Source organism: Sinocyclocheilus anshuiensis, unplaced genomic scaffold (assembly GCF_001515605.1).
Source record: "Sinocyclocheilus anshuiensis isolate Anshui unplaced genomic scaffold, SAMN03320099.WGS_v1.1 scaffold139, whole genome shotgun sequence".
In the NCBI taxonomy this organism is placed as follows: domain Eukaryota; kingdom Metazoa; phylum Chordata; class Actinopteri; order Cypriniformes; family Cyprinidae; genus Sinocyclocheilus; species Sinocyclocheilus anshuiensis.
This window is the reverse complement of record NW_015549566.1, coordinates 970,406-994,330: the sequence shown is the minus strand read 5'-3', so window position 1 is coordinate 994,330 and position 23,925 is coordinate 970,406. Positions and strand designations below refer to the sequence as shown.

The 23,925-nt window shown below is 36.9% G+C and overlaps 2 protein-coding genes across 2 annotated transcripts in view; both read right to left on the bottom strand.

Annotated features, from left to right (window-relative positions):
• Positions 1 to 12,148, bottom strand: part of LOC107657263 (alpha-2-macroglobulin-like) — a 13,926-nt gene extending 1,778 nt beyond the window's left edge. Inside the window, exons 1-33 of the mRNA XM_016445295.1 lie at positions 12,025 to 12,148; positions 11,357 to 11,537; positions 11,084 to 11,240; positions 9,340 to 9,392; positions 9,179 to 9,199; positions 8,819 to 8,984; positions 8,617 to 8,701; positions 8,351 to 8,465; positions 8,114 to 8,234; positions 7,887 to 7,996; positions 7,624 to 7,794; positions 7,304 to 7,537; positions 6,993 to 7,205; positions 6,757 to 6,906; positions 6,383 to 6,508; positions 6,143 to 6,236; positions 5,517 to 5,664; positions 5,036 to 5,261; positions 4,839 to 4,965; positions 4,640 to 4,761; positions 4,490 to 4,541; positions 3,923 to 4,006; positions 3,618 to 3,794; positions 3,392 to 3,467; positions 3,066 to 3,222; positions 2,867 to 2,941; positions 2,625 to 2,787; positions 2,317 to 2,507; positions 2,023 to 2,235; positions 1,809 to 1,927; positions 1,027 to 1,108; positions 861 to 944; positions 662 to 767 (exon numbers count right to left, since the gene is read on the bottom strand). Coding sequence (XP_016300781.1) covers positions 662 to 767; positions 861 to 944; positions 1,027 to 1,108; positions 1,809 to 1,927; positions 2,023 to 2,235; positions 2,317 to 2,507; positions 2,625 to 2,787; positions 2,867 to 2,941; positions 3,066 to 3,222; positions 3,392 to 3,467; positions 3,618 to 3,794; positions 3,923 to 4,006; positions 4,490 to 4,541; positions 4,640 to 4,761; positions 4,839 to 4,965; positions 5,036 to 5,261; positions 5,517 to 5,664; positions 6,143 to 6,236; positions 6,383 to 6,508; positions 6,757 to 6,906; positions 6,993 to 7,205; positions 7,304 to 7,537; positions 7,624 to 7,794; positions 7,887 to 7,996; positions 8,114 to 8,234; positions 8,351 to 8,465; positions 8,617 to 8,701; positions 8,819 to 8,984; positions 9,179 to 9,199; positions 9,340 to 9,392; positions 11,084 to 11,240; positions 11,357 to 11,537; positions 12,025 to 12,110 — 4,285 coding nt within the window. The 5' untranslated portion in view covers positions 12,111 to 12,148. The remainder of the gene's footprint in view (positions 1 to 661; positions 768 to 860; positions 945 to 1,026; positions 1,109 to 1,808; positions 1,928 to 2,022; positions 2,236 to 2,316; positions 2,508 to 2,624; positions 2,788 to 2,866; positions 2,942 to 3,065; positions 3,223 to 3,391; positions 3,468 to 3,617; positions 3,795 to 3,922; positions 4,007 to 4,489; positions 4,542 to 4,639; positions 4,762 to 4,838; positions 4,966 to 5,035; positions 5,262 to 5,516; positions 5,665 to 6,142; positions 6,237 to 6,382; positions 6,509 to 6,756; positions 6,907 to 6,992; positions 7,206 to 7,303; positions 7,538 to 7,623; positions 7,795 to 7,886; positions 7,997 to 8,113; positions 8,235 to 8,350; positions 8,466 to 8,616; positions 8,702 to 8,818; positions 8,985 to 9,178; positions 9,200 to 9,339; positions 9,393 to 11,083; positions 11,241 to 11,356; positions 11,538 to 12,024) is intronic.
• A 2,821-nt stretch (positions 12,149 to 14,969) lies between these two features.
• LOC107657234 (alpha-2-macroglobulin-like) lies at positions 14,970 to 18,883 on the bottom strand. Its single transcript, XM_016445258.1, has 14 exons — positions 18,853 to 18,883; positions 18,549 to 18,748; positions 18,238 to 18,450; positions 17,985 to 18,134; positions 17,770 to 17,895; positions 17,466 to 17,579; positions 17,069 to 17,172; positions 16,132 to 16,357; positions 15,935 to 16,061; positions 15,736 to 15,857; positions 15,582 to 15,637; positions 15,422 to 15,498; positions 15,161 to 15,337; positions 14,970 to 15,049 (listed from the first exon to the last, which is right to left on the bottom strand). The coding sequence occupies exons 1-14, from the start codon at positions 18,881 to 18,883 to the stop codon at positions 14,970 to 14,972; spliced, it is 1,803 nt and encodes a 600-aa protein (XP_016300744.1).
• Positions 18,884 to 23,925: the final 5,042 nt, after the last annotated feature.

Below are 23,925 nucleotides of genomic sequence, written 5' to 3'. Positions count from 1 at the left end.
ACGTGGCCCCCCTTCAAGAGCTTCAGCGCAAGATGGCCGCCACACGGGAGTCTCTTCACAAAATGGCCACCCTTCTAGAGTCTCATCACGTCTCAACTGATTTTCCAGAGTCTCGTCACGACATGGCCGCCACGCCTGAGTCCCCGGTCAAGGTGGCCGCCACGCCTGAGTCCCCGGCCACTTTATGGGAAAATGCTTATGCAATTTAGCTTATTGGGTTCATATTCTGGTCGCATCTGCTTGCTGGTATATAGTACGCGCCATCAAATGTTTTATTTTAGAAAACTGTCGTTTACAGCAGAAACGGTGACAAATGATCGTGACTCCTGGCACGAACTCTGGCAGCTGATATACAAATGTATAATAATAATAATAACAACAACAATAAATAACACACCTGTGGGAACTTTGCCTTGTTATTTTAAAACACCATCGCTCACCACTGAGAGCAGTGTAGTTTTTACCGAGCAAACAGCAGAAACGGCGAGAAAGACCGTGGCAGCTGCGAGAGGAAATCCGTGGCATATGGGGATGCCACCGGAAGTGGTGCTGCGACCTGCCGCTGCCAGGATTTGTGCTTGCTCTCTCGAAAAAACAAAACAAAACTGAATAATCTGCATCACATGATAAAAACATTCAACACTGGCATATAAAATCTTACTTGTTTGGTAGTAATCATACACTTTGACCACAGCTGGCTTGAGATTCTTCACTGGAAGAACCTGTTTCATTTGTATCTGGTAATTCATTGGAATATTTTTTGGGATCTGCATGAGGAAACAATCTCATCAGTCATTATGGATAAAATGTTTATGAATTGACATAAACAACATAAAATATGAATGTTGCTGTTCTCTCACCTCCTTCAAATACACGATGACATGATCATCTTTAGCATCGACCCGCTCCACAAGTGATGCATACGTTCCAGAAGAAGTTCCGAGCTGTGTGGAAAAAGTGCTGGTTAATCTTTAAATACTGACCTCTATAAATTTTACAAATTTGTCATGAAACACTCAAATGCACCATTGATGTATCAGATGTGAATCCAGACAAGAGTTTAATATCCACAATGACCATGTTAGTCCTTTCCTGTAGACCATCATATCTGGAAAAAGCAAATGGAAAGGAATAGTTCTTAAATGCCTCATATAGTAACAAAATTATTAGTGAAAATTATGCTTTATATATATTAGACTAATCGTTAGTCAACTTGACAACTGCCCTTAACCAAGTTCCACATATGGTAACACTTTTTTTGTATGTGAACGCTGTTTTAAATATTATGACAAGTTTAGTACAAAGCTTTGTTTGCCAAAGAAATAACAGGTTAGCAATTAAATGTTACATCACAACCATGGAAACATTTGGATTCATGCCAAATGAGAGAGGTACATGAGCCCATACATTTAAGCCATATTTCGGCTTTGTATTTTGTTTTGTGTTCTGGTCACACTATTTTCCACAAATTTAACAATATTCCATGAGTTACTCCAGAGTTATGAGTTATAGCCTTAATGTCTTGTATGTGCGGAAGACAACATTTTCTCTTCTCACCTTTAACAACAAGTGTCATTTGCTTTGGTACATTGGGAGAAGACATGTAGATATTAGAAAAGAGATAGTCTCTGTCCTGTCACACATTAAATTAATATCATACACAGGTGTGATTAGTTGACAATAGCTTAAATGAACGACTGGTAGTCAACTAGGAAAATCTTTAGCTGGCGGCAACCTTCAGTTGATATATATATTATTTACACACACACACACACACACACACACACACACAAAGTGTGTGTTCTTACTTGACAGTGAAGTTCAAGATGAAATTTTGTCCCAATGTTTTGCAGTCTCCCTCAATCTTAGCATCAATGCTCAATGTTTTAGCTTCAGTAGGAGTGGGAATGTTGTAGAACTGAGCCACCTGAGAGAGTCAACACAAACAAAAACAGATTTATAATCCATCTCACAGGAAAAACAGAAAGTGAGTGAGTCAATGAAGCTGAACGCACTACAGACCTGCACAGACACACAGGTTGAGCCCTTCACTTCAATGCTGTATTTGGCTGGAACGTTCTGCAGCTGCTTCTCCTGATACAGTAACTTGTTGTCCTGATTGACATCAAAGAGGTGAGTGTCTCCTGCTGACTGTACAGTCACTGTGCTGGAGCCGTCAGAGCTGAACACTTTGGTGGCGTACAAAGACAGAGCCTGAAGAGCCACCACTGTGTCCTGAGAAATAAATATGTTCAGTAATGTGACTTTCACCCATTATTCAGCAATCATGTGTTTGATTTGAGTAGTTTGAGTCACCTGTGTGGAGGAGAATCCTCCATAGGCATTCTGCTGCTTCACAAGCCAGCTGACAATCCTGTTAGCAAAGCCCAGATCAGCTGTAGTGAGCGAATCTGCAGTGAGAGCAGCTAGCAGCACATATGAGCTGATCTCCACTGCCAGAGAATCAGAGTCATCAGATGCAGACTGAGACCAGTGGAGATGAGACCCTTTAGGACACGTGGATGAAAGAGACACCAGTAACTCAATAAGCATGACAAAAAACAAAAATAACAACAGTACAGTCATAAAAGACAACAGAAAGTCATTGGAAACAAATCTCTTACCCTCTGAAATAGCAACATCCTCAAGTTTCTTGAAAAGCTGCTGTCGAGTGTCCGTGTCTCTAGCTAGACTGAAAGTGTAGGCGAGCAGAGCAGTGGTGTAAGTGTTTTTGACATTTTCAGTGACGGACCTCAAGCAAGACAAACCTTTAGTGACGACAGGATCCTGCAACAAAAACAGAGAAACAGCTGCTGTGAGCGTCATTTTTCTATGAGTTTATACTGTTTCCTGTAGATGAACTTACTGTGACTGGAGTTTCCAGTTCAAGCAATGATGCAGTAATGTAGGCAGTCATGGTCACATTATCATTCACTCCACCCTGTAATGAAGGAGAAATAGAGGTAAATAAAGTAACACACTCAAAACTATTAGAGTATATATATATAAAAAATACATTTACACTTTTACAGGTAATAGATAGATAGATAGATAGATAGACAGACCTTCATTCTGTTGTTGAACAGTCTTCCTTGTTGGATAAAACAGCCGTCTGAATCCCTTCTGCTTATTAACCATTGCTTTGCAGTCTGAATAATTTGTGGATCAATAAATATGTATTTCTGAGCTTTGCCAAAAGACCTCAGGACAAAGGCAGTCAACCTGGTGGTGTGGAAGATTTACTTTTAAAAATGTCATCAGATGTTTCAATGAAAAACAAAACAAATCTCTCAAAACAAATGATTTTAACAGATAGAATTGTCTTTTTTTTACTATATTATTTTAGATTACTAACAAAACTTACTTAACAAAAGAGCGAAAAAATATTTACCATGTATTTCCATCACCATGACCAAATGTGCTGTATGCACCATCAAAATGCTTGTAGTTCAGTTGTCTCTGGTATCCTGTGTGATAATGGTTCACTTTAACAGTTTGTTTGGGGTGAGACAATGTGTCTGACTATTCAGCTTAATTGAATGACATTCAGGTGTGTTGAAAAATGAACAATTTGTTATCAGTCTCAGTATTTTCTTGACATGATTGATTTCTCTCACCGCTCTTAAGGAAGCCGGTGGCTCTCTCTCGGATGGCTGAGGTGAGCTGCTCTGTGTTTTCCAGATACTGCAGAATGTAAATATTGGGAGAAAGAATAGCCATGTTTTGTTCTCCACAGCCGTATGGCATCCGTAATAATCCGTGAAGATTCCTCAGTGCACGACCCAATATGTCTCCTACAAACCAAACACAAATGAAACTCACTACATTTTAGAAACCCAAACACAAACTCCTCATTTTTGCTTGTGTATGTACTAATTTCTGTACTAATTTAAAAATTCCTGCTTGTGTATGTAAATGTTACCAATGACTGAAACAGAGGATTTGGCTGATCCCTCTATCACATCTTTAGGAAGAGTCAGATTCACTTCCTCTGAGAGACTGTCACCTATGAACCAGAGAGACAGAAACACATATCAGTGATCAGCAGAGAAACGCTATAAAATGAACATTATAATACCATCTGTGAAATCCCATTAATAATAATAAAATAAATAAAAAATCACAGGCAGAAATTATTGTGATTCAAGCACTTTGTAAAAAGAAGAGAAAATAGCCACAATTTTGAAATTTGGCACAACTAAACTAGTTGTCATGAAAGGTTGACAAATTTCAGCTTTCTCTTTTAAAATGGCACAGACATATGAGCATATGTTGGGTTAAATTTTCATATGGTTTGTGTTTAGAAATTAATGGGCTAATTAGTCTTTACAGAACATACATGCCAAACAACTTGAATATTCAAAATTCTTTGAGCAACTTTTTGTGAGTTTAAATCTTTATTGGTCCCCTAAAAACTAAATACAAGCCAAAGCATTCCAGCATTATCGGTGCTTATACGCCAAAATATATGAAATATTTGCAGACAAACCCTTTGGGCACAGTAACCAGCTGTAGGTCTCTGTCTTTTCAGTTCCTTCAGCCTGCAGCATAAAACAATAACATCACCACATCATACTGACATAAGCAGCATTAGGATCATGGATAAATGACGTCTGAGAGCCGTTTGACGTGTGCTGACCTGCACAAGAAGACTTCGTGTAACTATGTCAATGCGTCCTCTCTCTGGCACGCTCACAATCTCATTGTCACACACAGTCTGGGACGCCTCTGCCTCTGCACTGACTGTAATATTCATGACTCCTACAACACAAGACATGTACGTGAAGATACAACAGACACAAACACTGAGAAACAATGATTCAGACTGGAAAACTCACCAAGAACAGAAGGAGTGAGGATCCATTTAAAGGTTTTTCTTCCATTAGCACACAGACAGGATGAATACTGATCATCGGCAGAGGCTTTGAGAGTGTAGTCTGAGGAAGCAGCTGGAGTCACTTTAACCTGTCAGTCAAACACACATGATTAGTGGCATATTTGATATGATTGGATAAGACTGAGTCTGAAGTCTCACCATGATGCACTTGGACAGATAGTTGAAGACAGTGGCCTTCAGCTCAAAGATCTCCCCACGAATGATGGAGTAAGGCAGAGAGAGCTCCAGGAAGAAGGGCTGGAAAACTGTCAGCTGAGCAGGAGGAGCCAGACCCAGACCTTTGGAGGACAGACAGAAGGCCTCCGTCTCCCAAGAGGTGATAGTGTCAGGAACCGTGACAGGAACCTGAACTGATCCAGAGTCTCTGTTGTGGAATTACAACAACAGGCCTATTTGATTCTGACTCTGCCATTAAGCATCCATTTTTCTGTTATATATAACATTCAGCACACACACACACACACACACACACACACAAACTAGACTCAGAATCTGCAAAGCAAGTAAGATTTATTTATGTATTTATTTATTTATTTTTTGTCGTCTGGATTGAGGGAATATGATGTATTAAATATATGTTTCAATATGATGTCAAATTTACTGATTATGTTTCACAGACCCCACTTCAGCAAGTTCCCAGATCCATGTTTCTGGAAAAACTGTCCGAATCGTCACTGCTGGGGAATCTCTACTAGATGTATGAAAATCAGCATCGGCTAGTGAAGACATAACTGCCACTGGCTTTGGAACATGATGACGATACATCACTGAAAAAATATGTGATATTTATAGTAAATGTGGAAATATGTATGTGGACAGCACATCAAAACAACCAAGTTTATATACTGTGGTGAGTAAAACAGCAAATGGAAGACAGATCATCAATATAATACACAGATTATTTTTATATACAACTTTATTTTAGGGTAGTGTTTTAGTTTCAGTAAATTTAGTTTAGTAATTGTAGTTTTATGGCTGCCAAAATTAATGCATTAAGTTTAATTTTATTTTACAAAAATGTTTAATTTCGTTTTTTGTAACAACAATAACAATAATAATGATTCAAAATGTAAAAAAATGGAAAAACTTATTACCCCAAAAATATGTTTGCCTTTTCCTACTACACTCTAGTTGTGGATGTGAATTTCAAATTGAACATATTTTATGTTTGAAATATATTTCATAACAAACAACTACATATTTTATATAAAATTACAGCATGAGTTATAATAATGCTACATGTACCGATATTATGGTGTCTGAAATAAGTCAGGTCTCTGTATGACAGACACTGAGGGACTCGCACAGCCAAATTTGTTGCCATCTTCAATCCAACTCTCTGTCAAACGGCAACAAAATGGCACTTTTAATTGTCAAAGCAATCAAGAGGGCTTTTTATGCATTTACTTATGAATATACAGAATATAACGAATCAATATCTCCCAATCATTATCTACTGCACTGTCACTCATATAATCCACCTACCTTTAAGGATTCATAGGCGTTGTCTGTCGGCAGAGCTCGACGGGGCCTCACATGCAGACACCCCTGCTCATCTTCAACACTGTAAGGAAAATCTGACACCGATTGCACTGGCAGCAGGTTGAAGATCTGTGATGAGACCACATTCACACTGATTTCTAAAATTTTAACACTAAATAATTCATATATTTTCCCAAAAAAACTTCGATTTTGGTGAGAAAGAATGAAGATTAATGTTAAATCTCCTGAGATCGGATGTCATCATAAATACTGATGGATCACAGTATCTAAGGATAGTCTGTTCTCACTTGATTCATCCTGTAGATTCCCAGACTGAAAACACAGGTAATCAATACTGAATTCTAAAGCATCTACACCTTGTCAGTATCCAGACGTTTTCCTGACTCCATGATCAGGACGCTCTGATCTACAGCACTGAGGCCGCACAGTGAACCAGGCTGAGCTGAGAGCTGGAGAGTGTTTTTCTCACCAGGAACTGCTTTAGCAGGAGAAAACTGCAGGGAAACCTGTAATGACAGTAAATATTATTTATTTAAGGAATGAGCCAGAAATACAGTTTAAAAAGGCTTATTTCTCAAGATACAATACATACCTTGTTACTGAAACATTTTTCAACATCAAATTTTGTGTTACCAGCAGCAACATTTTCACTGGGCAGAACACAGTAGGCCAGAATCTGCACTGCAGGAGCCAGATCTGCACCAACAGACAGTTTGAACGACACTGTGTCACTTGCTGCTCCATTAGAAGACTTCACTTCAACCTTCTCAGATCCATGATGAACAATCACTCCTCTGGACAAGACCTGAAACAGACAGATGACACTCCAATAACAAACTGAGGATCCCAGAGGATGACTGTAATACTGTACATAGCCAATGAACATGCAGCAATTGTACTCACTATATAGACAATGTCAGTATTGAATTCTTCAACAGTCTCTCCAACAAAATAATACTTGATGGTCACTGTAAACTCAGCATCACACTTTAATGGTTGCTCAATATTCTCTATAATCAGTTCACTTAATGTTGGGGTGTATGGAGTGGCAGGCTGGAAAAGCTTAACTGGTTTTCTATCCATAGAGACGTAAGGTGTTTTGTGACCATGATAACGAAACTCTGGATACACACTTGCCTGAAAAACAAAGAAACTAAAATTACTCAAGCAACTGAACCCTTCAGGGAACACAAAAGAGAACTAGGTAAATAAAGTGATAATACCATCAGATTAATATCCCTTTCAGGAAGACTAGACGTATTAAGAGAGAAGCTGGCGAAACCATCGCTGTCTGTTGTGAGATTTAGGAGCAATTTTGAGGACCAAGTGTCACCCTCAAAAAGATAAACCTCTTTGTTTTTAATTGGTGCATCTTTGAAATTTGAGAGTTTGATCTGTTAAAAACAAGATTTTCAAGGAACAAATGATGGAATAATTCTGCACATATCAATGTTATTAAACTGAGACAAACTGATTTTAGACTTACTTTTCCTTCTATAACTGATCCATGTTCATAAGTTTTGGGCAGGTCAGTGAGTGTGACTTTGCCAATTTCATAAGTGAGAGGCACAGATTTATATTTCGTCATGGTGATCTCTGTAAATGGTAAAAACAGCAAATTATTATTTATTAAAACAAAATAAAAATAAAACATTAAAAACAGAAAATCAAGAAATGTGGGTAACAGGGATCTGACCAAATCCAACGGTTTACCTGTTTCTTCTTCTGTAACCATTGCTTCAACTCTAAGAGAATTCTGCAGATTATACTTTAGTGTGGAGTTGAAAAAGACTGATGCATCTAAGGTATGGATGGCACAGCCTGTCTTTTTTATCTAATTGTAGTAAATGAACACAAACATTAAAGAGTAGTTTACAACTAAAGAGTAGTTTACTTGGATAAACGGAAGACATATGTGCCATTACTTGTATTGCATTTCAACTCACATACCTCAGTGGTTTCCTCTAAACATACTGGATTGCTATCATGGATTTGAAGGTAGTGCAGAATATCACGGCACACTTTCACCCGTGATTTACCAGGTACAGGCTGCCCATAAGTGTATCTGTGAAAAAGGTACAAGCAACAGATATACAGCCCAGGGCTGAGTTAAGAAACTAATATATTAGGATGGGGGTTACAGTAAGTAACTGTAAGTGCTAAAAATGGAAGAAAACACTGCTCTCTTAATGCAGGAAATAAAATAGACCACTCACTTTCCGCAAACCTCAATTAACAGTTCTTCTTCATCAACACTCACTTTATCTGGGCTTTGTACAATAACTTCAAACTTAGGCAAAACTAGAAGTCAGGAGGCAGAAATTAGACTTATTAGTAGTCAAATTACAAATTAATATACAAAGATATTACTGAAATGAATCCCATGCAATATTGTACATCGTTTTTTTTATGACTTACCATATTTTTTCACCTCAAAATCATGTGAGATAATCCTTTCACCAATATAAGCCCTGAGTCTGTACACACCTTGACGGGCCTCTGGGTTTAATTCATAAGAACGCTGCAAAATCCACCTTGTTGAAGAAACATTTGTCCACTGACCAATTCTGTTATCTTGATTGTCCTGTTTAATACCAAAGACACAGTTCAGATATTTAGTTACAGTCAGCTACACATATTCTGACCATTAACGAAGAAATGTAGCCTATAATTACTGAAAATACAATAACTGCAAATATAACAGAATTTCAGCAGGTTTAATAGGATTTAAAAAGTGTGCTTGTTATGACTGTACAGAAGGAAGTTTTGTGTTCTTACCTCAAGCACGATTGAACCATACTGCAAAAGAGCAAATAATAATTAAATTATTTAGGATATTAAAATGATTTAAAGCCAGAAATGTGTTGGTTATTAATAACGTATTCAACAATGCAAAAGAAAATGAGGAAGATAAAAATTCAAGACAAAACACATCAGACCTGCTGATCAAGTGGTGCAAAGTTTGTATCCACGGTAACAACTCTGAAGTTCACTGTGAAAACAGAAATGTGTATTATAACCTCTGCTTTTAACATCTTAATCTTTTATGTTGTCCGACAATCCTTAGCGTATAAAATAAACCAGAACTATTTAACAAAATAGGCCTACTTACTGAGAAGAAGAATTTAAGAGCACATAAGCCTGGAGGACATGCAAGAATGTATTTGCATCGGTTGTAACCATATTAGTGATAGTCACTAAAGTAATATCAAAGACGACAACGTAAATGAAACTGTAAAGTCTTATCTCATTAAACGACAAGAGTTCAGTGGAGGAGAAAGTTAATAATTTAGATCTAAATAACTGAGAGGGACTGGATCTAAATCCTTCAAATGACAGCTAGTCTTAGTTTTAGTTTTCGTTTACGAAAATAACCTTGCTTCACAGTATGTGGGCCGGAGTAAGATGATGAGTAAGATGGATCTGGACCAGAAATAAAATCGATGTGGCCCAGATTTGGGCCAGTTCTGCTTTATTTGGTTTATTCATGGCTGACATTGGGCCTTCCTTTGGCTTGCTTTTGGCCCAAATCTGGCAAACCGGAGCGGACCGCCCAAATGCCATAATTCTTCACAGTATGTGGGCTGGAGTAAGGTGTTGGATCCGGGCCGGATCTGGGCCAGAATTAAAATCAATGTGGCCCAGATTTGGGACAGTTCTGCTTTATTTGGTTTATTCATGGCTGACATTGGGCCTTCCTTTGGCTTGCTTGTGGCCCAAATCTGGCAAACAGGAGCGGACTGCCCAAGTGCCATCATTCCATGTGGTATGTGGGCCAGATGAAAGTGTCAGGTGTGGGCCTGATCTGGGCCTCAGGAATTTTGCTATCTGGGAGACAGCTCATATCTGCGGCTCTGTAAGTTACTGATTCCACACATAAAAACCAGAAACATATGCTACACATGCGTATGTTCAGCACAAAGCTGCACTGTATGCCATGACAACTAGTCTTTCAATTCGGTTGCGTTCATACTGCAGGACTTCAACGAAAACGCGGTTGTGAGTTTGGTTATAGAATGCGGTTCTCACTCTCGTAAATATCTGAATGTAGGCTATGTGTGAACTTAACCGTATTAAGGACTCAAATATACAGTAGAGTACTGACAGCTGTATTCTGCTGCAATGTGAATGTGTCTTTGAGCCAAACCTGTGACTCAAAGCTGCCTGTTTTTTTTTTTTTTACTGTCATTTTACAAAAAATATTTGACCACTTTGCCCCAATTGACCCATTAGAATCAGGTATTCCAGACAGCCATGAAAGGTTTGTCACATGTCCACGTATCCCTATATCCTATAAAAAGAGTCATATAGTGATTTATATCATCATTGTTTTTTGTAATTACATTATTTAGGCTGAATATAGGTTTGGATGTGAGGGGATTTCTCACAAACACACACTAGATGGCCATTCTTGTGTTAAAGCTGTTAGCAATGAACCCCTCATCCTTATCTGCTTTCCGACTTATCTGCTCCTCTTTTCTGTTTACAAACCCATTGAACTGTTTACTTACCATCTGCTGGTTTTTGCAACATTAGTCATGTTTGACCTATGATTCTATCAGCTCATTGCATGATGATAACATGCTTTACTTATATGTGCTACATCAGCTGTGATCAGGGTTTAGATGTCAATGACACCAGCATTATTTACTAAGGTTTACCTTTGAAACATTCACAGCTCACCTGTCTGTCCTGGATTATAGATGGGTTTATCAGTCTGGATAAAGGTCAGAGGATTGTAAGATTTGAACATGACTTTTCTCTCTTCAGTCATCTTGAAAGACTCTCCGTGAAGTTCTACTTTCATTCTCTGCACTGATTCTGCTTCTACCAGAGGAGCCTGATGAGAAGAAATATCCTGTACTCACAACCTCTGCAAACATGTTATCTAAAAAAAAAAAACTAGATGCATTATGATGACACAAACATATTCATTATAATATGCTAATGACAGACATTGAAGTTAAAGCAGCGGTGAAACTCTTCCTCAGCTTTCTCCTGCAGCAGTAAAGTGCTCTGGTCACCATGAACCAGATAAATGTTCATGGCAAGGCTTTCATTGGGCTTGAGAAGACTTGCACACAGTTTGGCCTCAGATCCCGACTCGATCACTGCAGGAAACGTCACCATGAAATATCTATTGAAAGATAATAATTGTACAATATTGCCCGAGGCATTAGATACGCACGTTCCTTATACATGTTTTAAGTTGTCCGTCAAACAGCAAACATTTATCTTGCAACACAGATCAGTTAAATAAATACAGGAGAAATCACAACTTAACCTGCACAATGACAAGGTATTCTAATAATTTATCACACCTAGAAAACAAAACATTTCTAGTTGTCCCAGAAAAGTGCAGTGGCATCAAAAATGTCAATTTTCATTGAAAAAGATTTTAATGCCCAAGATAAATATTTTAGAATCTGCACTATTTAAAGGTTAATTATTATCATTTGAGTATTCTGTTCTCATGAAACACCAAATACTCATGTCAGTTTCCTTTAAACAATGGAAAAGAAAAAAAATAAAACATTTATTATTACTGACAACCTTTTGATAATGGAAGTTTGATTGAAAACAGAATAACTTCTTATATTCAGCAGAAATCATTAAAAACTTACGGCCCTGATGTTTGTCCATTCACACAGACAATGAGGAAAGAGACCAGAAGGAGCCATTTCCAACAGCAGCTAACATTCAGATCCATGATGACCAGTGATCGTGAGATTAACTGGACCGTCTCTTATAAACGGACTTTAAAGGAGGTCCTTCAAAAACAGTTGTATTGATCATCTGATTAATGATTCAACCATGTAGGCAATGCAGTTTGAAAAACCTGTGCTAATGTGCATTGGTTGGTTTGTCCAAACATTAATTTGTGACGATGAGTTGAATAAAGACCAAGCATCAAAATATTACAAGCAGTCTCAGGTAAAGATATACAGAAGCTTTACTCTTGCACAAAATAAACATAAAATAAACATTCAGTTCTTTATGAATGTTCCTCACAATCTAATTCTGAGTTGAACAACTTAAATGTTGCATATTGGAATGTCCAAGCATGTAAACAATCTAAATAGTCATTTTATTTGCAGTCAAAAGAGATGTTGAAGCATTCAATTCTTAGTGACATGCAAGAACTCAACTGAAATCTTTAAAGTACAAAGTAAGTGTACACGTGATCTTCTGAAAACATACTCCAACTCTTATCTTCATCTACATAGAATTGCATAGCTACTGACCTTTAACTCTGTGTAGACAAATAGTGGACTAGAGCAACTGATAATTACCATCCAGAGGTACATACACCCACTCAAACTGAGTGGGAGAGTAACTAACTGTAAGTTACTGTTTGCATTTGTCTCATTTGTTCTCTGCCTACACAATAACAGTAAACATGGCTTCTCCAAAACACCCAAAATCTGTTGTGTAATATTAAATGTGCAATTAAAATGCACTGCTACCTGCAATGATATGCTATGATTATTTTTTATTTCGAGGCTGAATATTAAATAATGCTGAAGTAAACATTAATTGGTATAGCACTGTTTTTATGTCATTACCTTTAATCTCCTGATTGTTAACTTTATTTCTGGAAAAAAAATATAAAAAATAGTATGGCATAATAGTCATTGCACTCATCTTAGCAAGGTCTGACTGAGTCCCTGCAATTCTGAGCAATCATTCCAATTCTGAGCAATCATTGGTTTAGTGGTTATTTTGAACCTTGTTCTGTTTATCTCTACTGTGAATCTTGGATTTGGATGGGTTTAACACTAGAACCGCCACGGGGTAAATTTTACCCGTGGCTGTTTTTCAAATGTACATAACAGATTTAAAATAAAACATTCAAGTCTCCCAGTCATTGACTTTTACTAAAATTATGTAATTTACAATCCAATGTTGTTAAAAATAATTTAGATAAAACCAGATCAAAAAATGGGGCATTTATACCTATAAGCACCAGAGGGTCAAATTTACCCGCTATATAATGCATGCATTTTCGCGCTGTCATTTTCTTGCCGCTTATGTTTTAACATTGTACATTTCTAGGCCTTTCACTCACTGATTTAGATGAAGCTGTGCACTTTAATTTTTCATGCATCATCCTATGCAGTGTGGTGAATTATTATTGCTCATTATTGTCTATAGGCTGTTTTAGTCATTCATAGCATGGGTTATCTTAATATATTGATTAATGACATTGTATTATAATATTAAACCACCCAAATATTTAGGCTACTACCTTCTAATTTCCATTGTCAGTGCAGATTTTTTTTTTTAGCTTAGGCTACTGACCATTATGGATTAGTGTAGCCTGCATTAAAAAGTATTGAACATAAAACAACAGGATAAAAATATAGTTGATGACTAGACATAATCATTGCATGACTCTAGACACGTCTTTGTGAAGACAGTAGCATAATACAGTGAAATAATATGTTCTTTAGCCATATAAATACAGTTGCCATGTGCATGGGTCAAATTTACCCGCTGGCGCTTACAGCGACCCCTGGCGGTTCTAGTGTTAAATAAAAGATGTTTGTTAGAAGAGACAATAAAAACAACTTTGTTCATGAAAACCACTTCTTTCCTGGTAAAATAAAAAAACAACAACTTGATTTTCAAAATTTAATGATTTCGCAACTGAATGTAAAAAAGCATTTCCCAAAAATCAAACATAGTTTACCCCTCACGCATATTATCACGTCTGGTTGGAATACTAGAAGTAAAAACATCAACATAACACACTCATGGGTATTAAAAAATGGTTTAAAAAAAAATTCTATGCTTCTCTATGTTTTTCCTTTAAAGAGAGTACCCCCTGCAGTACCTTGACAGATCTGCATAAACAATTACATGTAAATCAAGAATAAAAAAACAGTGACCTCACCATAAGTTGTTTTCCTTACATTTTTTTTTGTCATTTGTATACTAAGTGATTTGTGTAACTGGATTGTTGATGGGACATGTACTCGGTCTCTGACTGATCATCACCTGAGGGAGATATTGATACAGAGAAATTAGCTTAATAGCAACTGATACTTTTGAATCACATAATAAAAACCCAGGAAAAGGCATATGAAATCTTAATTGCTTGGTAGTAATCATACACTTTAATCACAGCTGGTTTGAGATTATTCACTGGAAGAACCTGTTTCAATTTTATCTGGAGATTCATTGGAATTCTAAAAACAGGATAATCAGTCATGTAAAATCTGAATGATTCACCATATCATATGAATGTTGCTGTTTTCTCACCTCTTTCAGATACACAATGACATGATCATCTTTAGAATCGGCCAGCTCCACAAGTGATGTTCTTGAATGGCACTGAGGTTCAAGCTGTGGGGATTTATATATATGAGATATTATTTGTCACATACCCAACAAGAGTGCACTGAAAAGCTATTTTCTGTAAGTTATCATGCTGTTCAAGTGACCAATTATTTCAGCTGATTAAATCTGTACATTAATTATTGAAACTAAATACCATTTATCTGCTTACTATTTTAACTTTCTAACTATTTTGTGAAAAAAAGTGAGAGTGAAAAGTTACAAATATTTACCATGTATTCTCATCACCGTGTCCAAATGTGCTGTATGCACCACTGTTATGTCTGTAGTTCAGTTGTCTCTGGTATCCTGTTGAGTTTGAAAATTATTAAATGTTTTGAGTTGATTAAGTGTGTCTGAAGTCAAATGTGTTGTGAATTATTTTCTCTGTATTTTCTTGACATGATTGATTTCTCTCACTGCTCTTAAGGAAGCCGGTGGCTCTCTCTCGGATGGCTGAGGTGAGCTGCTCCGTGTTTTCCGGATACTGCAGAATGTAAATATTGGGAGAAAGAACAGCCATATTTTGTTCTCCACAGCCGTACGGCATCCGTAATAATCCGTTAAGATTCCTCAGTGCACGACCCAATATGTCTCCTACAATCCAAACACAAATATAACACTACATTTTAGAAATTCAAACACAAACTCTTCCTTTCTGCTTGTGTATGTAAATGTTACCAATGACTGAAACAGAGGAGTTGGCTGATCCCTCTATCACATCTTTAGGAAGAGTCAGATTCACTTCCTCTGAGAGACTGTAGCATATGAACCAGAGAGACAGAAACACATATCAGTGATCAGCAGAGAAACACTATGATGCTGAATATTGTCTGCAGACAAACCCTTTGGACACAGTAACCAGCTGTAGGTCTCTGTCTTTTCAGTTCCTTTAGCCTGCAGCATAAAACAATAACATCACCACATCATACTGACATAAGCAGCATTAGGATCATGGATAAATGGCATCTGAGAGTTGTTTGACGTGTGCTGACCTGCAGAAGTAGACTTCGTGTAACTGTGTCAATGCATCCTCTCTCTGGCACGCTCACAATCTCATTGTCACACACAGTCTGGGACGCCTCTGCCTCTGCACTGACTGTAATATTCAAGACTCCTACAACACAAGACATGTACGTGAAGATACAACAGACACAAACACTGAGAAACAATGATTCAGACTGGAAAACTCACCAAGAACAGAAGGAGTGAGGATCCATTTAAAGGTTTTTCTTCCATTAGCACACAGACAGGATGAATACTGATCATCGGCAGAGTCTTTGAGAGTGTAGTCTGAGGAAGCAGCTGGAGTCACTTTAACCTGTCAGTCAAACACACATGATTAGTGGCATATGTGATATGATTGGATAAGACTGGGTCTGAAATCTCACCATGATGCACTTGGACAGATAGTTAAAGACAGTGGCCTTCAGCTCAAAGATCTCCCCACGAATGATGGAGTAAGGCAGAGAGAGCTCCAGGAAGAAGGGCTGGAAAACTGTCAGCTGAGCAGGAGGAGCCAGACCCAGACCTTTGGAGGACAGCCAGAAGGCCTCCGTCTCCCAAGAGGTGATGGTGTCAGGAACCGTGACAGGAACCTGAGCTGATCCAGAGTCCCTGTTGTGCAGCATAGTATAGTAAAATGCAGTGTTAACCTCCAGGGACTTGACATTGAGATGGTAGACGTGTACCAGTAACTGGGTGTTCACAAACACAATAAATTGGATTGGTCAGATAACATGAGTGTTTTGTACAGGAAGGGCCAAAGTCGCCTCCATCTGTTGAAGAGATTGAGGTACTTTGAGGGTGTGTAGGGCACTACTAAAAACATTTTATGATACTGTAGTTGCATCAGCATCTTTCTATGCTGTGGTCTGCTGGAGTGGTAAAATCAGAGAGAAAAGACTTGACAAACTGAGTGCTACCAGAGATCCTTTGTTTCAACAGCCGTCAGACACTTTAATATCATCATATAGTACCTTAGTACTGAGGCTTGGTTCTGACACTCCTATAGGACCAGTTTTATCAATATATTTACCCATATTCAGGATATTTTTTTAGAAGTACATTACATTTCAGTGAATATCAGTATTCATGATGTTTATGTTGAATATTCAGTCATTATTACTGTACTGTTTTTAAGGTTTTCCTTTTTTTTCTTACTATTTTAGTCTGCTTAAGTTTTTTTTCTCTTCTTCTACTTCATTCTATTTTGTGTTTTTCTACTGTCTTGTCCATGCTGCTGTAATGTCTGAATTTCCCCTTGGGGATAAAATAAAGTGGTATAAAATGGGTATCATTGAATAAGTCCTCAAGGCATGTACGTACCCCACTTCAGTGAGCTGCCAGATCCATGTTTCTGGGAAAAAGGTACGAACTGTCTCGACCGGTGGTTGAGCAGATCCTTCTAAATTATGTTTGTAGGCAATCCTCTCTGCAAATTAAAATAAATGACTAATGCACATGTGCAAAGAACCAGTGCTCTCAGCAGGTATAAACTGATTCTTATATTCCCCCATGAGTCTATTTATGCATTTACTCATCCAAAACTCTTTTTGTTAGTTTATGCATCTGAATCCATTTTAGACATCAGCAGTTAACACTAAGAAACTGTTATTTCAACAACAGCAGGACAAAGTGATATTCCAGTCACATGATTTCAGGTTCCCTTAAACATTTTCTGCAATTAGGCCTACATGTAACAACAAAACATTCATTATATTACAAATTTCAAGTAAACGTACCTAAAGTGAAAACTTTTGTGATAAATTACGCCATAGTATCTCAGACAAAAAGATTGTCTCACAGGCAAATTTGTTGCCATCTTCAATCCCACGTTCTGTCAAACAGCAATTAGAAACTACATGAAATGTAATATGAGGCTTGAATGTTAAAAACAAAGTAAATTAAAATCTATATTCCTTGGGTTTGGTGTAATACTAAAATACTCTTTTTTATCTTTATTTTCATTATGTCCTACTTTCTCCTCTTTATAAGTAACTTTAACAATTTTATGAGCAGTTTGTTACCCTCAAGCTGTTATAAACACGGTCTGGTGACATAGCCCGACGAGGTCTAACTTCCAGGCACTCTGGTGCATCCACAGCATTATAAGGGTAACCTGATACTACCTGTACTGACAGCAGGTTAAAGACCTGTGATGAGATTAAAAAACATTTACCAATGATTAAAGCTTTTTAAGGTTAGATTTATCATTTTAACCACGTAAGCTGCACAATTAAACCTTGTCAGTATCCAGACGTTTTCCTGACTCCATGATCAGGACGCTCTGACCTACAGCACTGAGGCCGCACAGTGAACCAGGCTGAGCTGAGAGCTGGAGAGTGTTTTTCTCACCAGGAACTGCTTTAGCAGGAGAAAACTGCAGGGAAACCTGTAATGACAACAGGATGTGCCATTTTAGTGCTGCTATGATGAAAATGGAGCCATTTTGTGGTGTTAAAATGAGGTTTAAAGACAGCTATATCTAAATTAACCTTGTTTTTGAAACATTTCTCAGTTGTAAAATCTCTGCTACGAGCAACAACATTTTCAATGGGCAGAACACAGTAGGCCAGAATCTGCACTGCAGGAGCCAGATCTGCACCAACAGACAGTTTGAACGACACTGTGTCACTTGCTGCTCCATTAGAAGACTTCACTTCAACCTTCTCAGATCCATGATGAACAATCACTCCTCTGGACAAGACCTGAAACAGACAGATGACACTCCAATAACAAACTGAGGATCCCAGAGGATGACTGTAATACTGTACATAGCCAATGAACATGCAGCAATTGTACTCACTATATAGACAATGACAGTATTGAATTCTTCAACAGTGTCTCCAACAAAATAATACTTGATGGTCACTGTAAACTCAGCATCACACTTTAACGGTTGCCCAATATTCTCTATAATCAGTTCACTTAGTGTTGGGGTGTATGGAGTTTTTTTTTTTTGTAATCCAAACGAGTTCTGCTTGGATCTGTCACCTGTTCCTTCTTCTGTTACATTCACTTTTACAATAAGGTGTTCTTTTAGGAATCTCTCATTTATAGAGTTAAAAAGACTGATGTGTCCAAAGTAAAGGAGGCACAGCCCATCTCACTCATCTGCTGGTAGAGTACAAACACATCCATTAAAATCATCCATTACAAAGACCATATGATGAAAATGTTTTCATAAATTCAACACAACATACAATAATACAGTCTCACACCTCAGTATTTTCAAACAAACATGGTGAAATCAAGTCTGTTTGAGAAATATATCTCAAATGTTCCCGGCATACTTCCACCCTTGCTTTACCAGCCACTGGTTGTCCAAATGTGTATCTATGAAGTACAAGCTTTGAGTTACATTTTTGAAATACTGATTTAGGATTAATAAAAAATAAACCTTCACTTACTTCCCACAAACCTCCATATTCATGTCGCTATCACCAAAACTTACTTCTTTTGGAGCTTTCATGGTAATTTCAAACTTGGGTAAAACTGGAAATCAAGTACAGGGAATCAGTTAAAATGGGTTATGAATGAGGTTTCATAATCACTCTCAGAAACGTTCTGTGACATTGTCACTTATCATACTTCTTCACCTCAAAATAATGTGTGATCACCCGTTCACCAATAAAAACCCTCAGTTTCTAAATGCCTTGACGGGCCTCTGGGTTAAGCTCATGAGAAAGCTGCAATATCCACCTTGTTGAGGAAATATTTGTCCACTGACCAATCCTGTTATTCTGACTGTCCTGTTTGATCCCAAAGAACACACAGCGCAGATATAGTTTAGCTTTAGTCATCTACATAGATCTTGACATTTGAAGACATTTGAAGAGCAAATTAGATCAAAATTTTGTTGTGCATGTCATGAATGGCTGCATTGGACGGGTATCATGTGCTTACCTCCAGCACGACTGTACTGTACTAAAAACATACAAACAAAAAATCATTCAAATAAAAAAAAAAATCTCAGGCTCTGAGAAATATGGCAAGAAAATGTGATTTGAATTTAATTTGAAAATGAATTCATTTATTAAAGTTGATTACAAAAACACTGACTAAATGAAATCTACTTACTACATAATTAAATACAAGACAGTATAGAGTCACAAATAGTCAAAGGAAGATGAAGATGATGATAAAAATATAAACAAGGTTTATTAAATAACTCAAAAGAGAACCAATCTGCGAGACAGTTGTGTGAAACACAAACAATACCAGACAACTAAAAGGTGAACAAAGAGGAACTTAAATACACAGTGATAATGAACTAAAGGGAGAATACTTGTGCTAATTGATGAGTGTCCATGGTAACTGATGAGTGGCGAGAAACTAGAACAAAGGAAGCAGGAAATTGATGAATACAAACTAAAAATCCATGAAAATTAAACTAAAAGAACATGACCGTGACAGTATAGATCAGGGGTCCTCAACTCTGGACCTCAAGATGCAAGAGTTTAGCTCCAACCCTAATCAAACTAATGTTAATTTTGTCAGCCATTTTTAATTGTCTTAGTCCTGGTGTCAAATGTACTTATTAGTTATTATCATATTTAGTCAACGTTGTCCTGTTTTTGTTTAGTCATGTTTTAGTCGAGTAAATGTCTGAGCATTTTACTCTAGTTTTAGTCAATAAAAACTTTTCATCACATTTTCGTCATGCTGTAGGCTATAATATTAAATGGATAATTTTTTTTTGCTCAAAATTATAATCGAAAAGATAATTGTCATGCAAGAAATGTATTTTTATATTTCACGTAGAGGTTGTCAGGGGCCAATGTGAATAAATATAGATTTAAATTCAAAGAGAAAAGATGTGCATGACGTTTTATTCGTATCCAAAATGAGGCGATGTGAACATTATGGATGGCTAAACACTCTCATGCAGTGTACTGTATGTTTCATTCATATTCGAAGCCGGAGGTCCAAAATGGACTTGTAGAAGTAATAACTTATGACGTGCCAGGAAAATCCCTAATATGGACAAAGGCATCCAGTTTTGACAGATGAAATGTGAAAACAAAAAACACACGATTGCGACAATATGGTTTATGTGTGTGTCTCAAGTCATCTCCAGGTAATAAAGTATCCGAATTATGTAGTGCTACTTGACATTTATTACAGTATAGAAACTATGAAATACATTTTCTGCCTTATCCTTATCCTTATTATGGCTACGCCCCTGCATGAGTAACGGTTTAGACATATAGTAGTTCAGTTTAGGGGTACATTTAAAAAACAGTTTATATGATATATTTGACAATTAAAACTAATTATTTTAAGATTTTTAAGTTTTGGTTTATAAGCTCCATATACTTTTTCTAGCACTGTTGGATTCAAATAAAACCAAGCAGCATGAAATAACCCAGTGGTTTGGGGTGTGGCTACTGTGGACTATGTCTGTTGTGCCCCACAGTGCTAATGCTCTTTCACTAATGACATCCCGTAAAAACACTATGACATCAACAGTGTGAAACAAATTAAACAACCTTAGTATTCATTGAACTTTAAATCTCAAACATTCACAGCTCACCTGTCTGTCCTGGAATATAGATGGGTTTATCAGTCTGGATGAAAGTCAAAGGGTTGTAACATCTGAACATGACTTTTCTCTTTTCAGTCATCTTGAAGTTCTTCCCCTGAAGTTCTACCTTCATTGTCTGCACTGATTCTTCTTCGACCAGAGGTGTCTGTTGGGAGACATGTTATTTAACATATCTTAACTAAAATGTTCAATGACATGTGAATGCACTTTTCTTGCTGGCAAATCTGAAAGTTAAAGCAGCGGTGAAACTCTTCCTCAGCTTTCTCCTGCAGCAGTAAAGTGCTCTGGTCACCATGAACCAAATAAATGTTCATGGCAAGGCTTTCATTGGGCTTGAGAAAACTTGCACACAGTTTGGCCTCAGATCCCGACTCGATCACTGCAGGAAACGTCACCATGAAAGACCTGAGAGCTATCAAAGCATAAAGAGATATGCTTGCCCAAGTTTCAGACATAATCAAAGACAAAAATGTTTTAAACAGTTCTGCCACTTTTGTATTTCAATACATACAGTATTCTAGAACTTCCTGCACTTCAGTTTAAGCAGGTCCCATCTGTGCTGATAAATTATTTTTATTTTTAAATTAAATTATTGCATGGTATAGTGGAGCACACTTTCAGCATTTTAAGGATCCTATTCAAGTGTTAATTTCACCAAAAAAAAAAAAATGTTACGTACGGCCCTGAGGCTTGTCCATGGACAGAAAGGAAAAGCAAAGAAACTAGAAGGAGCCCTTGATGAGCCCTCATGATGAAGGCTGATCGTGCAGAACACACTATGAACAAAACTTTGAATGTGACTTTATTTCAAAGGTCACTCATCAGAAATTATTTGCATTCAATTAATTATTAATATCTGGAATTCCCTCCATTTTGTTAATCCTAGTACTCTAATATCAGATCATTACTAAACATGTCTTCCCAATTAGTGCTTTGGGCCACTGTGCAAAGGTCTCAAGACATTTCTGAACTACTCCTAACATCATGTACAGTATGGATCATTTAAATTCTGTAAGATAAAAACAAGTAATTAGTAGCAGATATCATCAAGAGTGACTGTGACAGTGACTCAAAGCTGATACATATATGTACATATATGTATATGTATATGATGCAAAGCTGATACATATATATTTGTTTATACTGTGAAATATTAAAAAAAATTATGTAAACAGAAACATATGATAAAACATAAGATTGCATTCATATTTAGTTTGTAATGATATTGTTTTTATCATCATGCTCTTGCAATCAGTAAAAAAAAAAACTATGGTCACTGACCTGCTGGCCCTGTTTACACAGTAGTTAACCTACACCCATATATGTAAAAGAGGGGCTACCGGTCAGTTTGTATTAGAAATCAATCTGAGCAGCATTTTTCAGCCATTTAAAATAAAACATCATCAATGTCATGTAAAAAGTACAAATGTGCATTTTAAGTACTTTTCCACTAAAAACATTTTACACCTAAAGAACTCACCCCCTCATGGAGGCTGCCATGTTAAGATCACATGACCAGCCATTTCCTGCATTTGGACAGTTAGTAAACAAACATCAAACCGTAGCAACCCTCCTAAAATATGAATTTTGTTCACCAAAAAGCTATTGCCATTGCAATATCATGGCAAAGTGAGTCATTGTTAGGGTTGGGACATTTGTGCAATAAAAGAGTAGTAGTAGTAATCTTTTATTGGCAGGTTTAGAGAATAAAATAAACAAAATCCCTGCAAATTAATAAAAGAACACATTTTAGATATGATTTGTCATTGCATTTAGTAGATTACACTTTCAATAAAACATTTGCAATTGGTTAGTAAAAGGTGTTTTTATGCATGTTTGGCCTGAGTTTTTGTTCATGAGAAAGCTGCAATATCCACCTTGCTGAGGAAATATTTGTCCACTGACCAATCCTGTTATATTGACTGTCCTTGTGATCCCAAAAACACACAGTGCTGAGTGTTTAGTTATAGGTATCTACATACATCTGTAATCACTGAATATTCAGTATCTGCAAGTAGCAAATTAAATTTTGTTGTGCATGTCATGAATGGCTGCAAAAGACAGGTTTCATGTGCTTATCTCCAACGCGATTGTACTGTACTAAAAACAAGAGAATAAATATTCATTCAAATTTTTAAAAATTAAAATAATATATTTATTGCTGGTGCATTAGGGGTATGGTGCACAGAAAATAATTAATTACAAAAAATGTTTGCTTTTGCTTGAATGGTACATACAACCTTCTGATCAAAGGGTACAACATTTCTATGTACTCTGAAATTCACTGTGAAATGAGTGATATGTGATAACAGGAGATTACAAAATGTACACTTGTCATTTCTGAGCTGCAGTGAGGCTTTGAGAAATAATTATATATCTGTATATCTCTTGTCCTCTGGACACTGTTAAAGCTCTTGCATACAACGAATATGTCATCAAGAGTGTGAAACAGATTAAACAGTGACATTTTAACCTGAAAAATTCACAGGTGATTTGTTGGTTGGGTTTTTTGTATGTATGTATGTATGTATTTATTTATTTATTTATTTATTTATCGATGCTCAAAGTGACAGTAGCCACACTGACTTGCATTTTATGAATCACCAAGGACCACAGTTTCAGCTAAAAATATTCT

Coding starts and splice junctions, on each gene's coding strand:
- LOC107657234 (XM_016445258.1), bottom strand. CDS start 18,883: ATGGATGTGTTTGTACTCTACCAGCAGATGA. Junction 15,499..15,581: donor TTACTGTGTCCAAAGGGTTT/GTCTGCAGACAA, acceptor CATATGCTACAG/TCTCTCAGAGGAAGTGAATC. Junction 15,338..15,421: donor CTCCTCTGTTTCAGTCATTG/GTAACATTTACA, acceptor TTTGGATTGTAG/GAGACATATTGGGTCGTGCA.